Source organism: Trichomonas vaginalis, chromosome I (assembly GCF_026262505.1).
Source record: "Trichomonas vaginalis G3 chromosome I, whole genome shotgun sequence".
NCBI lineage: Eukaryota > Parabasalia > Trichomonadida > Trichomonadidae > Trichomonas > Trichomonas vaginalis.
In genome coordinates this window covers 8307779-8326276 of record NC_067203.1, presented here as the reverse complement: position 1 = coordinate 8326276, position 18498 = coordinate 8307779, and the positions used below count along the sequence as shown (strand labels likewise).

The following is an 18498-nucleotide window of genomic DNA, read 5'->3' as shown; positions in this document are numbered from 1 at the left end:
TTCAGGGCCTTTTGTTTTATCTCTTCATCTTTCAGTACTTATATTGAGTAGTATGGTTTTTCAAATTTATAACATCTTGTTCCATTTTTGCTACTTCTGCTGCTTTTTCTGACACTTTTTTCGCATATTCCTCTGTACTTAGTTCTTTCAGTTGTTCTTCTTTCTTCTTTTTCTCTACGTTTAACTCATTGAGTTTCTTTGTGTGTCTGTCATATTCTAGTTTCTTTTCGTTTTCACTTATTTGTTTCTGTATGTCTATGTTTGACTTTTTGACATCTGTTATTTGATTTTTTGAGTGAACTCAAATTCATTTGACTTTGAGGGTTATAAGCTGTTCCGTCTGCAGCTCTCACCATAGCCTGCCATTTTCGCTAAAAGTGCCGCTCTTAAACCTCCACTCTGTGCACCAATAACTCGGTTTAAAAGCATAGGGTTGCTTGACATTTGTTGCAGCATAGTGGGGTCATTCATAATTTGTTGTTGCAACTGTTGTTGTGGTGTCAGTTTTACTATTGGATGTTTCAATGCTCTCTTCCTCTTACGTATATTCTTACGTAGCTTACGTGGCATTTTAAGTGAAGTTAAAAAGCGGTTTTTGACAGATGTTTATATGACACTTTTTGTTCAGCACAAAAAACTACTCGGTCAAAGTGTTGTCGGTTTTGTAAAATAACCGTCCTATCTTGTTTTAAAATGGAGAAAAGGCTTCTCAAAGTATACTTCCTTGGAACGCCTGTAACTTTTCCTGTAGCGACGATAGACCCTTACTTGTCCGGACAAAGTTATACTAAACATCTTCAGGGCTAGAGGGCACGAAGTGCCTGGAGGCCCCACTACCTTTTTTTTTTTTTTTTTTATAGAATTCTCTTTCTTTCCATATTTATCATTATTTTATGGTATTCTCTTTCTTTTCATATTTATCATTGTTTTATCACATTATCTTTCTCTTGATATTTATCATTATTTTATATATTTCTCTTTCTTTTCATATTTATCATTGTTTTATAGAATTCTCTTTCTTTCCATATTTATCATTATTTTATGGTATTCTCTTTCTTTTCATATTTATCATTGTTTTATCACATTATCTTTCTCTTGATATTTATCATTATTTTATGAAATTCTCTCGATATTAATGAATGTCCTCTTAGTATTGCCATCAAAATTCAAGCAACAAATATTATCACTTTCTTAGTTGATCATGGTGCTAAAGATATTAAATATTCATGCATGATTTAAGAATAAACATGTCATAATTTAATGTTAATACATACGAATATAAAGGCGATTATAAATTTTTGGTGTCGGTTTCACACTGAAATTCGAGGTTTTGTTCGGCCAAACTGCAAAAAATGGCTCGAATTTGGATTATTTACTAGGCAATACAAGATGATGGGGGACTTTTTTGATAATGAGTAAAGAAGTCTCAATAAATTTATTTTTGATAAATCTCAATCCAAAGATCAATAAACTGAATATTAAACTCTTTGTAAGGAATAAATGGACTCAACTCATCAGACATGCAGCCAATCGAAAAATTCCAATCATGTGAATATTTAGATTTATCATGATAGTTATTGGGTCCCGATGTTATGTTTCCCATTAATCGATATTATTCATAATTGCTAATAAAATATACATTGATAAAAACTTGAATTCAAACCACTTTTGGACGTTAATTCAATTCTTTTATCCGAGCATTTGAAATTTCAATTTTATTCAAAATTGAGAGACCACAATGGATACATAGAATATTGATACATATATCTCTATATTCACATTGCAACAATAATATCTCTTAATCTTACTCACGGTTTGAATCTTTTAAAGATGAATTTTCAGTCAAATGCATATATTTGCAAGAGATGATTTACTCTTTGTGATTGATATATCTCCACTTGGTCGTCAATGAAGTTTGAGTTAATATTTTGTAGGAGTCCGTCTCCATCTAATAAAAGAGATTCCAATTTTCAAAACTTTAAAAAAGGTTCTTTATTAAAACAACAACAAAACAACAAAAGAAATATTAATTAAGATACTTATTAATAACATCTACTAATTTATCAATGTCTTGTTCAGTGGATAACCAACCAAAAGAAGCCATCGAATGATTATTATAAACAGAAATATCAACGCTGGAATTATATGCAAATTTTGCAAAATTAAGAGCATCAACAGCTTTTCTGTTGCTATCTAACACGTCAAACAAAATAATTGATCCTGATTTACCATAAACTTTGCAGTTATTAATTTTGGAGAGTTTTTCTCTCGCGTATTCCGAAATTTTTGAAATTCTTTCAACTCTAAATTTATTGATTTCTGATACAGCAGAAAACATTTCGTCTGCAGCAGCAGTTGTCAAGAAAGGAAGGGATCCATCTTCAAACCTTTCTGATGGAAATAGTTTCAGTTTTTCATGAGGAGACTCAGTTAAAGCGTAAACTAAACTTCCGCCTCCGAAATAAGGTTTTTCCAGTAAATTTGATGTTATAAGGTCGTTATTAACTAATAATACACCAAGTCTTGGATATCCAATGAATGATTGAACATCAAAGATGAAAAAGTCTGGATTTAATTTTTCAAGATCGATTTCGTAATTGGAAATTAAATGTGTGGCATCTATACCAACAAATGTTGTGTTTCCTATCTCATGGGATCTTTTTATAATAGTTTTAATCTCGTCTATGGTTAATAAACTTCCATTTATAAATGGAGAAATAAAAACCAAATCATTGGTCTTAATCGGCGTGTAATCGATTTTGGCGTCATTTCTGATTACTCGTTTGATGTTTTTATTCGAAATAACTTGACTTAAATATGGTAATTCGGATTTTTCATCGCAAATCAGTTGTAACTTCGATGTTTCATTAAAAGTGAATGTTTCAAGAGCTGTTTTGATCGATTGCGTTGAAGAATGTGTAAATATAACAGTATAATGATTATAAGTTGTATTTAACAGTGTAAGAATCTTTGATCTAAGATTTGTAATCGTATCATGAGATATTGTTGCACTTTTTGAGTCTGAATGAGTATTTCCAAACAGGTTGTTAATTAAAATCAAAGAATGTTTATGTATTTGTTGAGGAGAATGTAATGGTTTTGTAAAATAGTCCATATATGATCGACCTTGCATATTGTTTTGTAAATTATTTCGGATTAGCTGTATCTTTTCGTTAAATGTTTCGAGAGAGTTACCTAATTTGAATGAATAGTCATCGTTGATTTCATAGCTTTCATCATTAGTGAAAATGGTAACAGCAAAAAAGGCTATTATAGTAAAGATAAATAAGGAGCTAAATAGAATTCGAGTTTTATCCATTTATGATTTACAATTAAACTTAAGGACATCATACATGGATATAAATTAGTAATAATTAATATATTATTTAGAATTCGTCGAAAAATTTTGTTAATAAAAATTAAATATCAATTTCAAAGGATGAGGTATAGCCAACTCATATTAAATCAGGTCACAAATATTGTATATCCATTGCATTTAGTTAGAATTAAAATTTATAATATTTTGTTTCATTTTTCATTAATTAAGAAGACATGAAATAAAATCTGCATGATGTGGAAGTAATTTGGATATTTATTTATATATAAACAAGTATTTAAATAATATTTGCACGAAGAGTTCTAAGTTTTTCTTCTAATTCTCGCTCCTTAGTTTCAGCAAGCTCATCAATTTCTTTCTCAGCAAATTTCGAGCTTGTTGGATCATCCTTTGAAGCTGCTTGAGCATCATCGTCTGGAGGAGCAGATTTAAGCTGACGAACATACGGAGAAATGATTTCATTTCCACCACACTCTTTATCAGAATCAGGTAAAATGAAAACTGGGCTGATATGCTGAGTAATTATTTCACCTGTTGGTGTTTCGCCAAGAGCAAGCTGTCGAATTAATCCTTTAAAGCGATTAGCTAGATTATCATCTTTATATGAAGTAAAAATGAGGCCAGCATGATATTTAGAAGCAATAGCTCTCAATCCTTGAACTGTATTGATTTTTTGGCTTGGATCATTCGATTCGAATGTATCGTAAAATGTTCCGATGAAGTATATGGATTGACTTTTATAAGCAAATTTTGATATGAGATTTTCTGCCCAATCAATTGCAGTTAATATACTGGATGGCTTATTAACATTAAAGCAGATAAAGGCATTGAAGTCCTTTAATGTTTCTTTCGTAACTATTGTGTTGATAAGTTGATCTAATTTTGTTCCTGAGCCAATTTCCCAGAAATGGAGAACAACTTCTTTATCATCTTGTCTAACCGATGCACTTTGGTAAGAAAGAGCGAGCGTTTCAGGTGGCTCATCACGTCTAGAGAAGAATTGATTTTGCAGACAGCTTTTTCCTGATTTCTCTGATCCAACAAATAGAAAATGCTTTTCTTCGTTAACTCCTGATTTGAGTGAAGACGCTTTCTCATTAATTAAAGCACCCCAAATATCACGTTTAGGATCAACATTCATTTATAATGTAATGTCAAAAATCTCATTTTATTTTTTGAATTTTTTGTCATTTGTAAATTTTATATGGCAAAATCTGCGAGTTAAAATTTCTCTCATAAATCACATGATACAATCCAGCATTATTAGAACACTAGAACAATCTAGCTACCGTACACCAGCAGATCTATTGCATGGGTGACCAAAATGTGCTCTATTCAAGAAATCTATTGCAGATACGGATATAACATCATATTAATTGGATATTATAAATGATTTCACTTTTATTTCATGAAATTAGAGTCCTAGAATTTATCCATTTCGCACAATTAATGATTTTGTGAAAATTCATAGAATATATTGTATGACATGTATCAAAAGTTTGATCAGAATTCCATAATTAATAGGCGGTTTTTTCTACGAATAATGTCAGATCTGCCAATAAACACAAATGCTTTCGTTGTTCTTTCTCTTAAGCCTCGGAATGGGTGCAAAGTATGGAAAGATTACCGTTTTCAAGCTGATGTATTCTATATGTACCACATCATGAAGACCCACGGCTTTGATGATGATCATATTTCATTATGGGCTTTTAATGACATGGTTAATAATTCATTAAATCCATACAAAGGTCAGATGTTTCATCTTTTAGATAACAAGAACATATATCCAGGCGATGACAAGCTTGATTTCCAAGGACCAGCTGTTAACAGACTCGATTTCTTACAATACTTAAGAAATCTAAATACAACAAAAGATGATAATATCTTCTTTTACTTCAATGATCATGGAAGTCCAAATATATTATATCTCCCTTACGGTCAGTTTTTGACATCCTATGAAGTCTTAAGAGTTATTAAACAAATGCAGAAAGATGGCAAATTTAATAAGATGTTCTTTGCAATTGAAGCTTGCTTTTCAGGTTGCTTCAAAGAATCATATAACAACATTCCAAATGTTGCCATCATGACGGCCGCCAATTGCTCTACAACGAGTAAATCTTATCTCAATCGTTTACTCGGAACATCATTATCTAATGAATTTTCAATCAATTTAATGATGGAGATAGAAGGCAATCCAAAGCATACTCTTCGATCCTTGCATGAGATTGTTCGTGAGAAAGTTCATAACTCAACTCCATTACTCTTTGGCCAAAACTTGGATGATCCATTATCAGATTATATTGGTGAAGGACCAAAGAGCAGTTTAAGAAGACAATCATATGAAGATCTTTCTCTTGATGATAAGATTCTTCATCCTGAGAAATATACAAAGAAAGAAATAGCCGAAAAATACCAGAAACAATTAAAGCATATGAAACAAGTTGCTGAAGATAATGAAATCTTCATCAGAAGAGTTGTTGAAAAAGTTGCTGGTCCTCGCGCCTCAGAATTCATGAATAAAGTTATCACAGGCGATGTTCAACAATGCTTTGAGCCTGTGATTGAAGCTTTGTTCGCAAAGATGAAAGAATTCAATCCAGATTATGTATATTTAATTTCACCAATCAAAACTCTCTGCACGAAGTATAGTTCTTCAGTTATCATTGATGCGATCAATTCAGTATGATCAAAATAGCTGATTAATGCTGCGGACTATATATTGTTCAAAGTAAACAAATTCTAATTGAATTTTTATATATTTTAATAATGTCTTTGTCAGTTTTATCATGTCTTCAGCTCGAATATAAGAATATTGTAATGTATTTGGAGAAAACTCTTCAATTATTTTTGAAAATTTGATGACTCCAAATACATTACATCAAAAAAAAGACTAAAAATAATGAATATGAGTAATGTAAATAATGATTACACATACAAGAAGGATATACAATGCTGTCAAGGATAGTGATAACAAGACGACCATTGCCATCCCATATACCTGGAAAGGTCTTGACATCGCTGAAAATGTATCCATCATTTAGGCTAAAGGAGTAAGGATGACTCTCATTCTCCATCCAGAAACTTCCTTTGGCAGGAATGCTTCCTTGTGGGATGATAGCGTTCGCACAAAGTGCCCACGAACTTCCTCCTCCAGAACCACTGTTTCCATTGTGGCTTGCAAATCCTCCGAACCAACCACTCCCTGCGCCAGCTCTATCAGAATATCCAAAGCCTGGAGAAACTCCATTCAGATTTTTTGATCCTTCTTCTTGTGCAGATTCACCAGATCCGAATGTAAAGCCAAACGTCGAATTAGCTAATCTCAATGAGTTCAAAGTGCCGTTTAACCAATAACCTTGTCCAATGAAGCCCCCTCCGGAACCTCCAGATCCATCATCGGTTTTATTATAGTTATCTGGCACATTCACATTATCAGATCCACCTCCAGCACCGCTCACAATAACTCGATGCCAAAGATCATTCTGAAGGAATTTGACAGCGGTTTGACCACCGCCACTTCCTGATCCGTAGTGTTTAGGCATACTATAAAAGTATTTAGTTAAAACAATGTTAGAAAATATAGTTTAATTATGTAAGAAGCTTGCCAATTTTACGAAGAATATAAACATAAATTGGCGTGTCGGACGGAAGCGGTTTCTCTATTGTTTTAACAGTTTCAAGTTCAAGTAAAAGACCTGCTGGATTATCAAGGATCTTTCTCATTACTTGTTCGCGATGTGTAGTAATGCAAATATAAACACCTCTCTTTTTAAGAACTCTTGATATTTCTGATAAAGCCTGATTGACTTGTTCAATTCCAAGATACATAACACAATCAAGGCATCCTTTATCCAAAATAGACATAAATTCGCCTGCTGGATACTTCATTTCGCGGACATCCATCTCTTTGAATGTAATACCTTCTTTATCTTTATGTGCTTTTTTCATTTGTTTTGTAATGAAAGACGAAAAATCAATAGCTTCGATTTGTTCAACACCCTTTTCTTGTAAATAAACAGGTAATTCTGAATTTCCATTACCTATTACAAGTACTTTCATTTGCTTATTAACAAATTCTTCAAAAATTTCATTAAAAGCTTCGTTATTATGATACCACTCAAGAGGTGTTGAATCATGCCTATAACGTGCTTCCCAATAATACTTATTTCCGTATGGGTTTAATGGTTGCTTTGGATCATCTTGATAACAAAGTCCTTCTAATGGATCTGGTTCAGGTTCGGGTTCTGGCTCGGGCTGCGGTTCAGGCTCTGGTTCTTTTTCAGCCTCTTGTTCTGGTTCCTTTTCTTGTTCCTGTTCAGGATCTTTTTCTTCCGTATTGGCATTTTCTTCTGGATTTGGATTTTCGTTTTCTTCTGTTGTTTCATTTTCTTGTGTTGATTCGGCTGGTGTTTCTGTTTCTTGTTTTTCAGTATCTCCGCTTTCAGTATAGCCAGTATCGCCTGTTTCAGTTGTGTATTCAGAACTCATTTTTAGATAGAATTTACAAAAAAACGATTTTAGAAAAGTGCCAATTAACGTATATAAATTCACAAAAAAATTGCTGAAACCAGGCACAAATCATAGAGTTGAAGAGAAATTTTAGTGAAGGATATTCTATGACTATATGAAAAGCTTAAAAGCTATATGATACCTTTTAAATTCCATCAAATTTATTTTGAAATTTCAATTTTGGTGGAATTTTTGCTTGATACTATTAAGATTTTTCTTTATGTGTTAAATAGATAAGAATAACATTCTTTATTCCGAACAATTATAAAAAATATATTAGAATAACAAATACAAACATTTAGACACTTAATTCCCCTGCTCTGCTGGAGATCCATATGTTGGACTCATTGAATTGTCAGATGGTTTGTTAACTGGAGATGGAGTTTGAAGCATTGATAGCTTAGAAACTTTCTTTCTTAGGCCACCTGCAACTTCGAATGCTGTATTGAGTTTTTGCTTCAAGTCATTTATTTCTAGCTCACTCTTCTCTTTCATCTCTTTGATGTAAGCATTAAGAGCTTCATTTTCCATTTTGATGTTTTGATTTTCCTTTTCTAATTCACCTGTCTTTTTATCAATTCCGTCGTATTTCAAACGCTGCTGAAGCATGAGCTGAAGAACTTCATCTTCATAGCGCTTTTCTGTTTGTTTCATATGATTTTCGCAATCTTTTGCAATCCTTTCGTACCTCTTACATTCATTTTTAGCTTTTGTTTCCCTTTTCACTGATTCTTCGAGTGCTAATGTCGCTTCTTTTGCTTCTTCTTTGGCCATATCGAGCTGAGTTTGAAGTTCACTAACAAGAGCAGATAACCTCTGGGCTTCTTCAAGCAATTCAATGTTTTCTGGTGTAGATGGAATGTTTCTTTTTGATGAAATTCCGATCGAGATTGTTTTGTTTATAACTAATTTCTTTGGTCTTTGAGATGATGAAGAAGGAATATGTTCCTGATTCTTTACTTGGCGAGATATTGAAAGTCTCCATCTGTAAAATGATTGAAGAAGAACTTTTTCGAGGCGAGATTTATAAAATTTTTCTGCAATAACTTCGTAATCTCTTTTAATTGATGAACCTCTCCATGCTTTAAGAACTGATCTTTTAAGACGGTTATTAACAAGTCTAGAAAAGAAAAGCGGAACGCTTGAATATGGTTCTTCTTCAATGATTAGTGGAGATCTTGGCTGAGGAGAAGGACTAATACGTTGAGTTTTAGAAAGTAAGAATGAATCTCTCTGAGGCGTTGATGCGCTTGATTTTGGTGATTTGGAGAGTTTGTTTCTGAAATCTTGGAGAAATACTGTGATTTCTTCAGTATAGTTTGAGATAACATTGCATTGGATATTATCTATCTCTTTATATATATCACTCCACTTCTTTTTACTTGTTTCTTTTTCTTGAAGTGCTTGCTCACGAAGAATATCATATCTCTCGATCTTTTCTTCTTCTGTAATATCATAATCTTGGATTGAAGAAGCATTTAATGCCTTTTTGACATTCATGAACCAAGCTTGCGTAAATTGTTGCCCAGGATTCTTGATATCTTGGATAAATTGTTCAAGCTCAGTAATTTTTAGATCATTTGCACATAATTGATCAAGCATCTGTATGTCCATTGTGTGTGTTGAAATAGCTCTTTGTCTGATCGTTTCATCGATGCGTTGTCCATCAAGCATTAATAGAGAAGGAATAGAACTAACAACAAGATGACTATAATATGGTAAATGCGTGAGAGGGTTACATTCTAACTGTAAATTCTGTAAAGGTAACTGCTCAAGATAACGGATGTCACTAAGTTTTGATATTTGATTACAACCGAGTGATAAAACTTGTAAATTTGTATAATTTTCAATTCCTTCTAGCGATGTTATGTCGTTATTAGATAGAAATAATTTCTGAATAGTTTTTGCTTTTGGAACTATTGGAATCTTTGTTAATCCTTGGTTGGAACCTTTTAAAGTAGTTCCTGTAATTGTATATTTTTGCTGTTTCGTATCGCCAAGCATGATTAACTTTATGGCGCCGAAATTTTAAACGCACACAATTTGATCTCAATTTTTTATTCATTGTCCAAATGAATATTTGCATATGTGTGGATATGCATATATTTTTTTATCTATGAAATATGAAGAATTGATCACATCTTGGGTAAAAATATGATCAAATTGTGATTATATAAGACTTAAAACCGTTATATTAAAAGCTATTCGATCCATATGTTATGTTTGCCCTGGGGAAAACTAATAATACAATTAATAAATTTCAGTATTCATATATTTGGTATTTTGTAATGTAATGCTACTAGAAGATCAACATATTAGTAGCGTGTAATTTTAATTAAAATGAGCTTACCTATTTATTCAATAAGACAATATTCAATTCGAGATATAGTTGAAATAATAAAAAGTGAGCCGCAATCAATACAAGATAAGATCATTTCGAGCCGAGAGGTATGTATTAATGGTTCTTCCCGATATGACACTTCGGATTGAGGAGACATTATACATGAATTTCATTTAAATGATGATTTATTTGATGACAGAGTAAGAGGATCACGTTCTTTGAGCATTAAATATATCAGATGTTTTTTTGTGCACAAAATTTTATTGAATAGTTTACACAAAATCTATGGAAATTCGAGATTTATGTAGACAAAGTCTTCAAATTAATCAGAATGGGGAAGATATTTTTCAGAAAACAAATCAAATCCTATCAAATGTTGAGAATATCATTCCATGTTTTGAAGTTTTGCTCAATGAAACAGAAAATATTTTTGGCCAGTCAGAAGCCAATCTTATTAAGCAGCTGATTTACAGACATTTCAAGGAAATACGCGATTCAGATATGATTAATACTGTTTTTAATCTACTTATTCAAGTTTTTCAAAGTCAAACTGTTCCATTCATCGTAAAATCAAATTTAATTGACAGTATTTTCCCTATATTCGATCAAATACTTAATGTGTGGCATGATTTGTATGAATTTGTTAACACAATCTTTGAAAATGATATAAACCTTGCATTAACCATAATGATTCAAGTATCTAGCGCATTACTCAATGAAGAGTTACAACAGTACTCAACTATGATTGCAAACATCTTACATCTTGGATTTTCAATTGATGATATCGAAATTTTACTAAAATCAATGAAATTGATGAGCAAAACAGTTCTAATTCTAGATATTGACTTATCATCTTACTTCGAGAAAGCATTCCAAGTCTTCTGCAATCTTGTATCAAGCGAAATCGATCAAAATTGTTACAAAATTTCAGAATCAATTTCCGATTCATTTTACAAAGAAAAATTGCTATTTGAGCCACAAGAACTCTTGCAGCGCCTTGCGAACCTCGAAACAGCTCTAGATCAAGCTCCTTGGATTGTTTTTGGAATTATCAACAAATTAGTCAAAATTTACGGAGAAATGTTGAGCGAAGAGATCTTTTCAGACCTGGTACAATTATCCCTTGCCGTTGGCATTAATTTGTGCAGCAAATGCGAAGAAATTGACGAAACTTTTTCTTCTTATTTGGATTCGGTTTTGAACCTTATCGTCAAGGTCATGAAAATTGTGACCAACAAAACAGAGTTTATCGGCATTGTTTTACAATTAGTTGAATCATCGACGGAAGATGGCAATCCTTATGCTTATTTCGTTGCATTATCTGTATACAGACTGATTATTGATTATGCTGATGAGGTTTTGCCTGTTTTTATTCCAAAAATCGCAGAAAAAATCTCATTATATCTAATTTCTGACGAACAACTCATTATTAAAGCAGCTGCTGAATGTGCAAGTGAGATAGCTTCATTTGCTTATGATGCTTATGATTGTTCCGAGCTCTTTTCCATTTTAATTCAGAAAACATATAAAATAATTCAAGAAACAAACAAATTTGACATTTCTTCTTTACTCAAATCAATGGTTCCATTCTTATACTATGTAAATAATATCCCACAGGAATCATTGACAGCTGTTTGCGAACTTTGTGTTGAATTATTTTCTTTGAACAAGTATAAATTAGAGGACATATATGTAATTTCAACGGCATTACACCACATTAGTGATGTATCACCCTTTATTGAGAAAATTGTTGAAATAACTAAGCAATCTGTCGAAGATGAAGAATTAATAGCCGCAGGAATAGAGTTATTAGGTGAAATAGTATGTTCTTATGAAGATGAATCGATTTCTCAGGAGTCTATGCGCATGTTTTATTCAATTTTGTTCGGAAACAACGAAATTATTATTGATAATTTGACTTCTTGCTATAAAAGCTTGATAAAAATAGCGAAATCGTCAAACAGTTACGCTAAATCGTACTTACCTGATATAGTTAAGCAGAGTATTGGCTTTTGTATGAATGATAACTTTATTGCTACAGACAACCCATTCGCTTTAGATTGTTTAAGCTTAATTTTGTTATTCATCAGAGTTTCCATTAAGAAACTTGAATTAGAAGAAGATTTGCTTGATTTAATAACTCAAATTGGTTCTGTGCTCATAAGTTCGGGCCAAAACCAGATAGTTAGTGACGCTCTTCCTCTAATAATGCTTGCTGATGTTGCAAGTAACACAGATTATGACGACGACTTCAAATTTGCTATTGAATGTCTTCAAAATTACAAAAGGAAGATAGTCAATGCAGCATTATACGCATTGAGAGTATTAATGAAGAACGCTGATGATTTGTTCCAGTACCAAATCGAAGAAATTCTTCATGGCTGCATAAATGTTCTGACAAACGAAAGAAAGTCAATGAAGACCACTCAGCCTTGCTTGCAAACTCTTGCTATTGCAAGTAGAAAATACGCTGAATTTTTCAATATTGGCGAATTTTCTGAAATTTTCTTCGCAAATGTCAATGAACTTTCGCCATATGAATTGTCATTATACTTAACACCATTTGTTGCATATTATTCATCAGAAATCAGCTTCGATCCTACTTTGGCTGAAAAATTATTTAATTTTGCCGCAGAAAAGTGCAAATCATATGATGCATCCGTGCCTCCACATTGTTTCCAGCTTATTCGTGCTATATCTCATAAGGAAAGTTCATTTGTTCCAGTAACAATTGAAATTTCTTCGAATCTTTTGCAACAAAATACTCAAGGATCATATTTATCGCATGCCAAATTATGTTGTGCAACAGTTATCATATCTTTATATGAAATTGGTGCTGTTGAGGATGAATTAATGAAAAATGCGATTTTATTACTAGGAAGCAAAGGAGCGAAAGATGATATAATATTTGGATTTACTTCATTAGTAAGATTAGCTACAAATGAATCAACTTTTGCTAAATTTGCTCCAATTATTTTGAATTTATTTAACCAAATAGATTTATATCAGCTACCAATTCCTGACGAATTAAAGAATACATGTATTCAACTAGAAGCTGCAATCGAACAAGGAATGGGTGTAAATTAATTATAGAATAAAATAGAGTTTATGTTTTTTACTTGAAACTACTTAATTTTAAAAGATTTTTACAAGGTGTAAATAATTGTACTTGATATATTCTTCAATTAGAGTGCATTTACTTAATGCAATAATTTATTTTTGCAATGTACACAACGGAACTAAGTTAAACGAGTAACCATCGTAGACAATGCATGGTGTTCATAAATTGGAGGAATTATTTCATGATTATCTCTTTGAATCACAATTGCTAACTTATAAGAGAGGAATATGTATTCATCTTTAATACATTTTGAATTCATAAGTTCAATGACTGTTAACTTCTAAAAACTGATCCATTCAACTTGTTTGAGATCAATTAATTAAAATAATTAGACAATTTCCCTTATAAAAATAAAAACATTATTTACTTACAACATTAATTTTGAAATTCTATACTCGAAATCTTCAATATCATCATCATGATCATCAGCATGTGATGTAGAATCAATTGCTTTTCTCAGACTCTTCTGCAAAGCAGCTAATTCTCTGTCAATCTTTTCTTCATCATCGTCATCATCTTCAATAACAGCATCTGGTTCAATTTTAGTAATATCCTGAGGTTTGTTCAACTGATATCCAATTGTCTTCAAATAATTATCAACGTCAATAACTTCACCATCATCGTCAAGGATGATTGCTGCTCTTGATGATGAAGTTAAAGCAGAAATACGACGTTCAAACTCAGCAATGTCTTCATCTTCGCTTGGAGTGTTTATTGAATCCATCATTGAGTTTGAATTGTTCTTTAATTCGGTACTTTCTGTTCCAGAATTCTTATCAGTAACAGAATCATTGTTTTTAGAACTTTCAGGAGAAATCGGCTGAGGAGAATTCAATGAACTTTCTTTAGAAGGAGTGGACTGAGCAGAATTAATAGGAGTGCTATTTACTGAGGCAATTTCAGAATTTTCTTTTGGAATTTTTTCATTTTCAATTTCAACTGGAGGTAATTCAACTTTTTCAAGAGGTATTCTTTCTTCTGGTCTTTCATCATCTTCTTCTTCGATATTCTGAGATGATTCCATTAAGAGTTTTTGTGCTTTTTCAACAAGGCTATCGAATTTATCTGTTCCAGAAGATGATAAATTGATTGCATTATTAACTCTTTTAATGAGTGAGTTTGTTGAGTTTTGGTCAGGTGGAAAAGAAGGAACTTTAGTGGAACTAACACTTGAAGAAGGCTGCTTGATTGATGATGACTCTGAAGGAGAGATTGCAAACAAATCATCATTTTTGAATGAGAATTTCGGTTTCTTCTTTCCACTTTGTGTTTCAAAGATAACTGAACTAGAAACCGATCTTGATGATGAGCTACTTTTATCATTAAGAATTTCTTTGTTGATTAATACTCTGTCTGTTGTCTTTTCAAGGTCTACTGGTTTAGTTTTTCTTTGAAAATCTTGTTCTGAATTCAATGTTTCGGATTTTGGATCAATTGGAGAAACATCTTCGATCGGAGTAGGAACGCGCTTATTGTTATTGCCATTTGAGTGTAAAAATTCATCATCTGAATCTGAGAAATCAAGAGTTTTCGAAACAATGAAAGGATTTTTAATAATGTGTTGTTCATCAGATAAAAGAGCAGTTGTTTCACTGAGTTCCGGCTGTGAACTTGGCACATCGTTTTGGTTTTCGTAAATATGTGGTGAATATATTCCGTCATCAAAGTTTTTCATTTGTTTCTTCTTTTCTTCAATTATTTTGTTAGCAAATTCTAAAATCTCTTCTGTATTCTCCTCTTCTTCAGTCGGATTGTAAGATTGTTGAGTCATTTCTTGTGATTTTGGCTCCTCTATCGGTTCTGTTTGTGATTTCTTAGATGTTCCTTTCTGTTTGCCTTTAGGCTTTCTTTGTGATGTATTTTGATTACCAATACCTCTAAGAAGTACTTTTCGACCGAGTTTCTTTCTCCAAATTTGCATATTTTTCGTTAACATAATTTTTTTAATGGTATCATTGAGTTTTTGCTCCATTAAATAGTTTACAAATTGTTTTTCGATACGGTTTTGCTCATTTTCAGATAATTTTGTTCTTTTTTGACTAGCTGCCGACTTATTTTGTTTCTTCTTTTCTAGATGCTCTTCATTTGACTTCTTTTCTACTTTTGGACATGCCCTCTGTATTGCGATTTGAAGTTTGTTTAGTTTTTCAATCAGATCATTTTGCTCATTCATATCTTTAGGTGTACGTTTAAATGTAAAACAACAAATCAATCAATATTAATGAACATTTATAATATACTCCTATAATGTGATTATTAGTTTGAATATAACTGCCCTTCTCCAAGATTTCAAAAAAACAATTTTCAAAAATCTCTAATATAAACATGAAATCGCTATGTAAAAGTTAATCATTAGGATATTTAGTATCATATATAAGATTTATTTAAAAATCACAGACAAGTGATTGAAAAATCTTTTTTTCATATTGTCCCATCGGACCCTTCACTTTTTAAAAAAACCGTTTTCAAATGGCAAGCACCGATACAAGTAACATTCACATATTCAAAGGCACTGTTGAAGATTTCAAGAAGTTTGTTGCTGATGCAAACAACTCTCTTGTCGTTGCAAATTTCTGGGCTCAGTGGTGTGCTCCATGCCGTAGATTGGCTGGTATGTTCCCACAGATGGCTTCCGATAACAGCACAGTTAAATTCGTCAAGATTGATGTAGATGAAAATCCAGAGCTTGCAGAACTCTACGAAATCACTGGCATTCCAAATGTCAGACTTTTCAAGGGCGTTGATGCTAAGAAGAACCCAATCCAAGTTGGTGAAATACAGGGTCTTGATAATCCTCAATTGCGTGATGCTATTAATACCAACAAATAAAAATTATCGAATTGTTTTCACGAAAAGAAAAGTTTTTATTCAATTATTACATATATTATACCGTTTTAAACAATTAATATATTACATTTTTATATCGAAATAAATCAAACCTTGAGAAAAATATACTGAAATTAAAATTTAAGGTGAAAATCGATAAATTAATACGTACTTCATATATTTGTTCGAATTCCTATGCCTTTGGTTTTGAAGATAAATACAAAAAATCATTTCTTAAAGAAGATTTACTTCATGATTCAATTTCTTTTTATGAATATGAATTGTGAATAAGCTTTGTTGTATAAATGTCTTATTCGTTTGATCTGATGAAGATTTATCTGTTTTCCATTTTTTATTCAAAATGAAATTGAAAATCTTGAGTAAAATATGGAAAGTTAGAGAATAAAAAGCATTAAAAAGAGTTTGTACATTATAAAATTTACAAAATAATAAAAATAAAATCAAAAAATTAAAATAAATTCTCAAAATGTTGTTTGTTGTTCTTCTCTAAGTATTGCTGGATCATTAACAACATCTACGAAGCATGGAGAGAACGCGCTTGTGCATGTGATACCGAATTTATTCTCTCTGTTAACAGTTTGAGTCATAGTCATGTAGATGTTGACTTGGTCAACGTTTTCAGGGAATTCTGGTAATGTATATGATTCAAAACTGCTGAGGGCGCGAAGTGTTCTAATGAGAGGAAGATCAATGATGCTCATTTGACCTTTAATTGTATTTTCTTCGCTCGTCATTGAAGTTATGAGGTCTATTAACTCTGAACCAAATCCATTTTGATCATCTGAGAATGTGAACTTGTCATCAATGTTTACTTCGTCACAATTTCCGGATAATGACAAAATTCGAGCTATTTCGGAAAGATAAACGATTGAGTGAATCGGATGTTCATTAACAACATAGAAATGTCCTAAATTAGAAGTATCAAAGAGAGGGAAAAGAGATTGAAGAGATTTCTCAATTTTCTCTTTTTGATCTCCGGAAAAGTATATTTCATTGAAGAATCCGACAAATGCCAATGCAACCTGAGCTGTATGAACTGAAACAAAGTCAATATAACGAGATCCTGGAAGTTCATAGTAAAATGCGAACGTATTATGGTTTAACAATCGTTTGTATAATATTCTGTACTCAGGATCATCAACCGGATAGTTTTTCATCTTGTGATACGTAAGAGAACTTAATGTTTTGTAACAATCTTCGAATAAAGCAACCAAACGCATGACAACGGGGATGGAATGGTTCGGAAGTTTTCCAAGGATCTCTTTGGAGTTCTCTAATCCGTATACAAAACTAAGTTGATTCGCTGTACCTGGATCTCCAATGGCAAGGCTAAGGATTAAGTGCCTGAGTTGGCGCATCTTGAGCTCTAGAATATCGGAAGATACAGCTGCAAGGTTGTGCGGGTCATATCTCCTTGCAATTGAATTTTGATATAAGTCGAAAACGTTTTTAGGAGGTAATGTCTCTTGAAGAGTATCGGAGAACACGATATCAGCTGAAAATCTGCCAGGATAGAACATTGAAAAGTCATCAATGTTGTCCAAACGCTTAATTAAATCTGGTTTACAAAAAACTGAGAGCCACTGCTTAGCGACTGCTGGTCTAATGCATCCGTCGGATAGTAATGTCAAGCATTTCGCTAATGATTTCGAATACTCGGCTGATGGCTTCGCTGCAGTTGCAGAAATAACGAGTTCTGTAGCTAATTCGTCGAATTCATTCTTGAAAACCTTTTGTGCTTCGTAGAAAACACCAGAATTAACAGAAGACATGAATTTTGGCAACTCACGAATTACAGGATTTTCAGGAGTCACTGGCTGTTGAAGTAAAGGAAGGAAAAGACGTATAAACATCTTATGTGTTATGTGACCTGTTGTATACAATGATAAATATCTTAAAAACAAAGCATAATTTTCATTTGTTGAATTTTGTTTCATCAATGTAACAAAGTTATCAAAAACTGCTTTAGTTCCTGGACTGCTTGTATCCCTTCTTGGGTATTTCATTGCAAATGCTGATCTAAGTACATGAATTGCATCATTGTTTGCATCGAATTGTCCTGACTTATTATTGATTACGGATTTTAAGAACTTGTGCACAAGTGGTTTGTATCCTGGACATTGATCATATAAATCTTGCACAACATTCAAATACTGAACATTCTGCATTATTACGATATGTAAATATCTCAAAAATATTTTTTTGAGAACATAGTCAATATTTTTTTATTTCGGAGTCCATTGAAAATATCTTTAGATATATTTCTCATCGTAAAATTTGTCCTTTATTTTTTTCAAAATTCTTCGTTGATTCGTGTTTGAACTCTGAATGTTTGCAAAGTGG

At 32.3% G+C, this 18498-nt stretch overlaps 10 protein-coding genes and 1 pseudogene across 11 annotated transcripts; 3 read left to right on the top strand and 8 right to left on the bottom strand.

The window, feature by feature from the left end:
- Window positions 1-94: 94 nt before the first annotated feature.
- On the bottom strand, window positions 95-570 carry TVAGG3_0951530 (annotated as a pseudogene). The gene has a single exon. A coding segment is annotated over exon 1 (476 nt).
- Window positions 571-1986: 1416 nt separating this feature from the next.
- On the bottom strand, window positions 1987-3309 carry TVAGG3_0951520 (molybdenum cofactor sulfurtransferase protein; the record flags this gene model as incomplete). The annotated part of the gene is made up of 1 exon (XM_001304608.1): window positions 2027-3133. One exon carries the CDS (start codon window positions 3131-3133, stop codon window positions 2027-2029), a length of 1107 nt encoding a protein of 368 aa, XP_001304609.1.
- Window positions 3310-3439: 130 nt separating this feature from the next.
- TVAGG3_0951510 (intraciliary retrograde transport) lies at window positions 3440-4497 on the bottom strand (the record flags this gene model as incomplete). Its single annotated transcript, XM_001304607.1, has 1 exon — window positions 3615-4478. One exon carries the CDS (start codon window positions 4476-4478, stop codon window positions 3615-3617), a length of 864 nt encoding a protein of 287 aa, XP_001304608.1.
- Window positions 4498-4880: 383 nt separating this feature from the next.
- TVAGG3_0951500 (cysteine-type peptidase protein) lies at window positions 4881-6023 on the top strand (the record flags this gene model as incomplete). The annotated part of the gene is made up of 1 exon (XM_001304606.1): window positions 4881-6023. One exon carries the CDS (start codon window positions 4881-4883, stop codon window positions 6021-6023), a length of 1143 nt encoding a protein of 380 aa, XP_001304607.1.
- A 187-nt stretch (window positions 6024-6210) lies between these two features.
- On the bottom strand, window positions 6211-6879 carry TVAGG3_0951490 (glycine-rich protein family; the record flags this gene model as incomplete). Its single annotated transcript, XM_001304605.1, has 1 exon — window positions 6211-6879. One exon carries the CDS (start codon window positions 6877-6879, stop codon window positions 6211-6213), a length of 669 nt encoding a protein of 222 aa, XP_001304606.1.
- Window positions 6880-6918: 39 nt separating this feature from the next.
- Window positions 6919-7850, bottom strand: TVAGG3_0951480 (methyltransferase protein; the record flags this gene model as incomplete). The annotated part of the gene is made up of 1 exon (XM_001304604.1): window positions 6926-7825. The coding sequence occupies one exon, from the start codon at window positions 7823-7825 to the stop codon at window positions 6926-6928; it is 900 nt and encodes a 299-aa protein (XP_001304605.1).
- A 219-nt stretch (window positions 7851-8069) lies between these two features.
- Window positions 8070-9980, bottom strand: TVAGG3_0951470 (uncharacterized protein; the record flags this gene model as incomplete). The annotated part of the gene is made up of 1 exon (XM_001304603.1): window positions 8153-9850. The coding sequence occupies one exon, from the start codon at window positions 9848-9850 to the stop codon at window positions 8153-8155; it is 1698 nt and encodes a 565-aa protein (XP_001304604.1).
- A 492-nt stretch (window positions 9981-10472) lies between these two features.
- On the top strand, window positions 10473-13470 carry TVAGG3_0951460 (armadillo (ARM) repeat-containing protein family; the record flags this gene model as incomplete). Its single annotated transcript, XM_001304602.1, has 1 exon — window positions 10473-13274. One exon carries the CDS (start codon window positions 10473-10475, stop codon window positions 13272-13274), a length of 2802 nt encoding a protein of 933 aa, XP_001304603.1.
- Window positions 13471-13644: 174 nt separating this feature from the next.
- On the bottom strand, window positions 13645-15489 carry TVAGG3_0951450 (uncharacterized protein; the record flags this gene model as incomplete). Its single annotated transcript, XM_001304601.1, has 1 exon — window positions 13676-15481. The coding sequence occupies one exon, from the start codon at window positions 15479-15481 to the stop codon at window positions 13676-13678; it is 1806 nt and encodes a 601-aa protein (XP_001304602.1).
- Window positions 15490-15744: 255 nt separating this feature from the next.
- On the top strand, window positions 15745-16238 carry TVAGG3_0951440 (cell redox homeostasis; the record flags this gene model as incomplete). The annotated part of the gene is made up of 1 exon (XM_001304600.2): window positions 15778-16137. One exon carries the CDS (start codon window positions 15778-15780, stop codon window positions 16135-16137), a length of 360 nt encoding a protein of 119 aa, XP_001304601.1.
- A 330-nt stretch (window positions 16239-16568) lies between these two features.
- Window positions 16569-18323, bottom strand: TVAGG3_0951430 (uncharacterized protein; the record flags this gene model as incomplete). Its single annotated transcript, XM_001304599.1, has 1 exon — window positions 16617-18323. The coding sequence occupies one exon, from the start codon at window positions 18321-18323 to the stop codon at window positions 16617-16619; it is 1707 nt and encodes a 568-aa protein (XP_001304600.1).
- Between the last annotated feature and the right edge of the window lie 175 nt (window positions 18324-18498).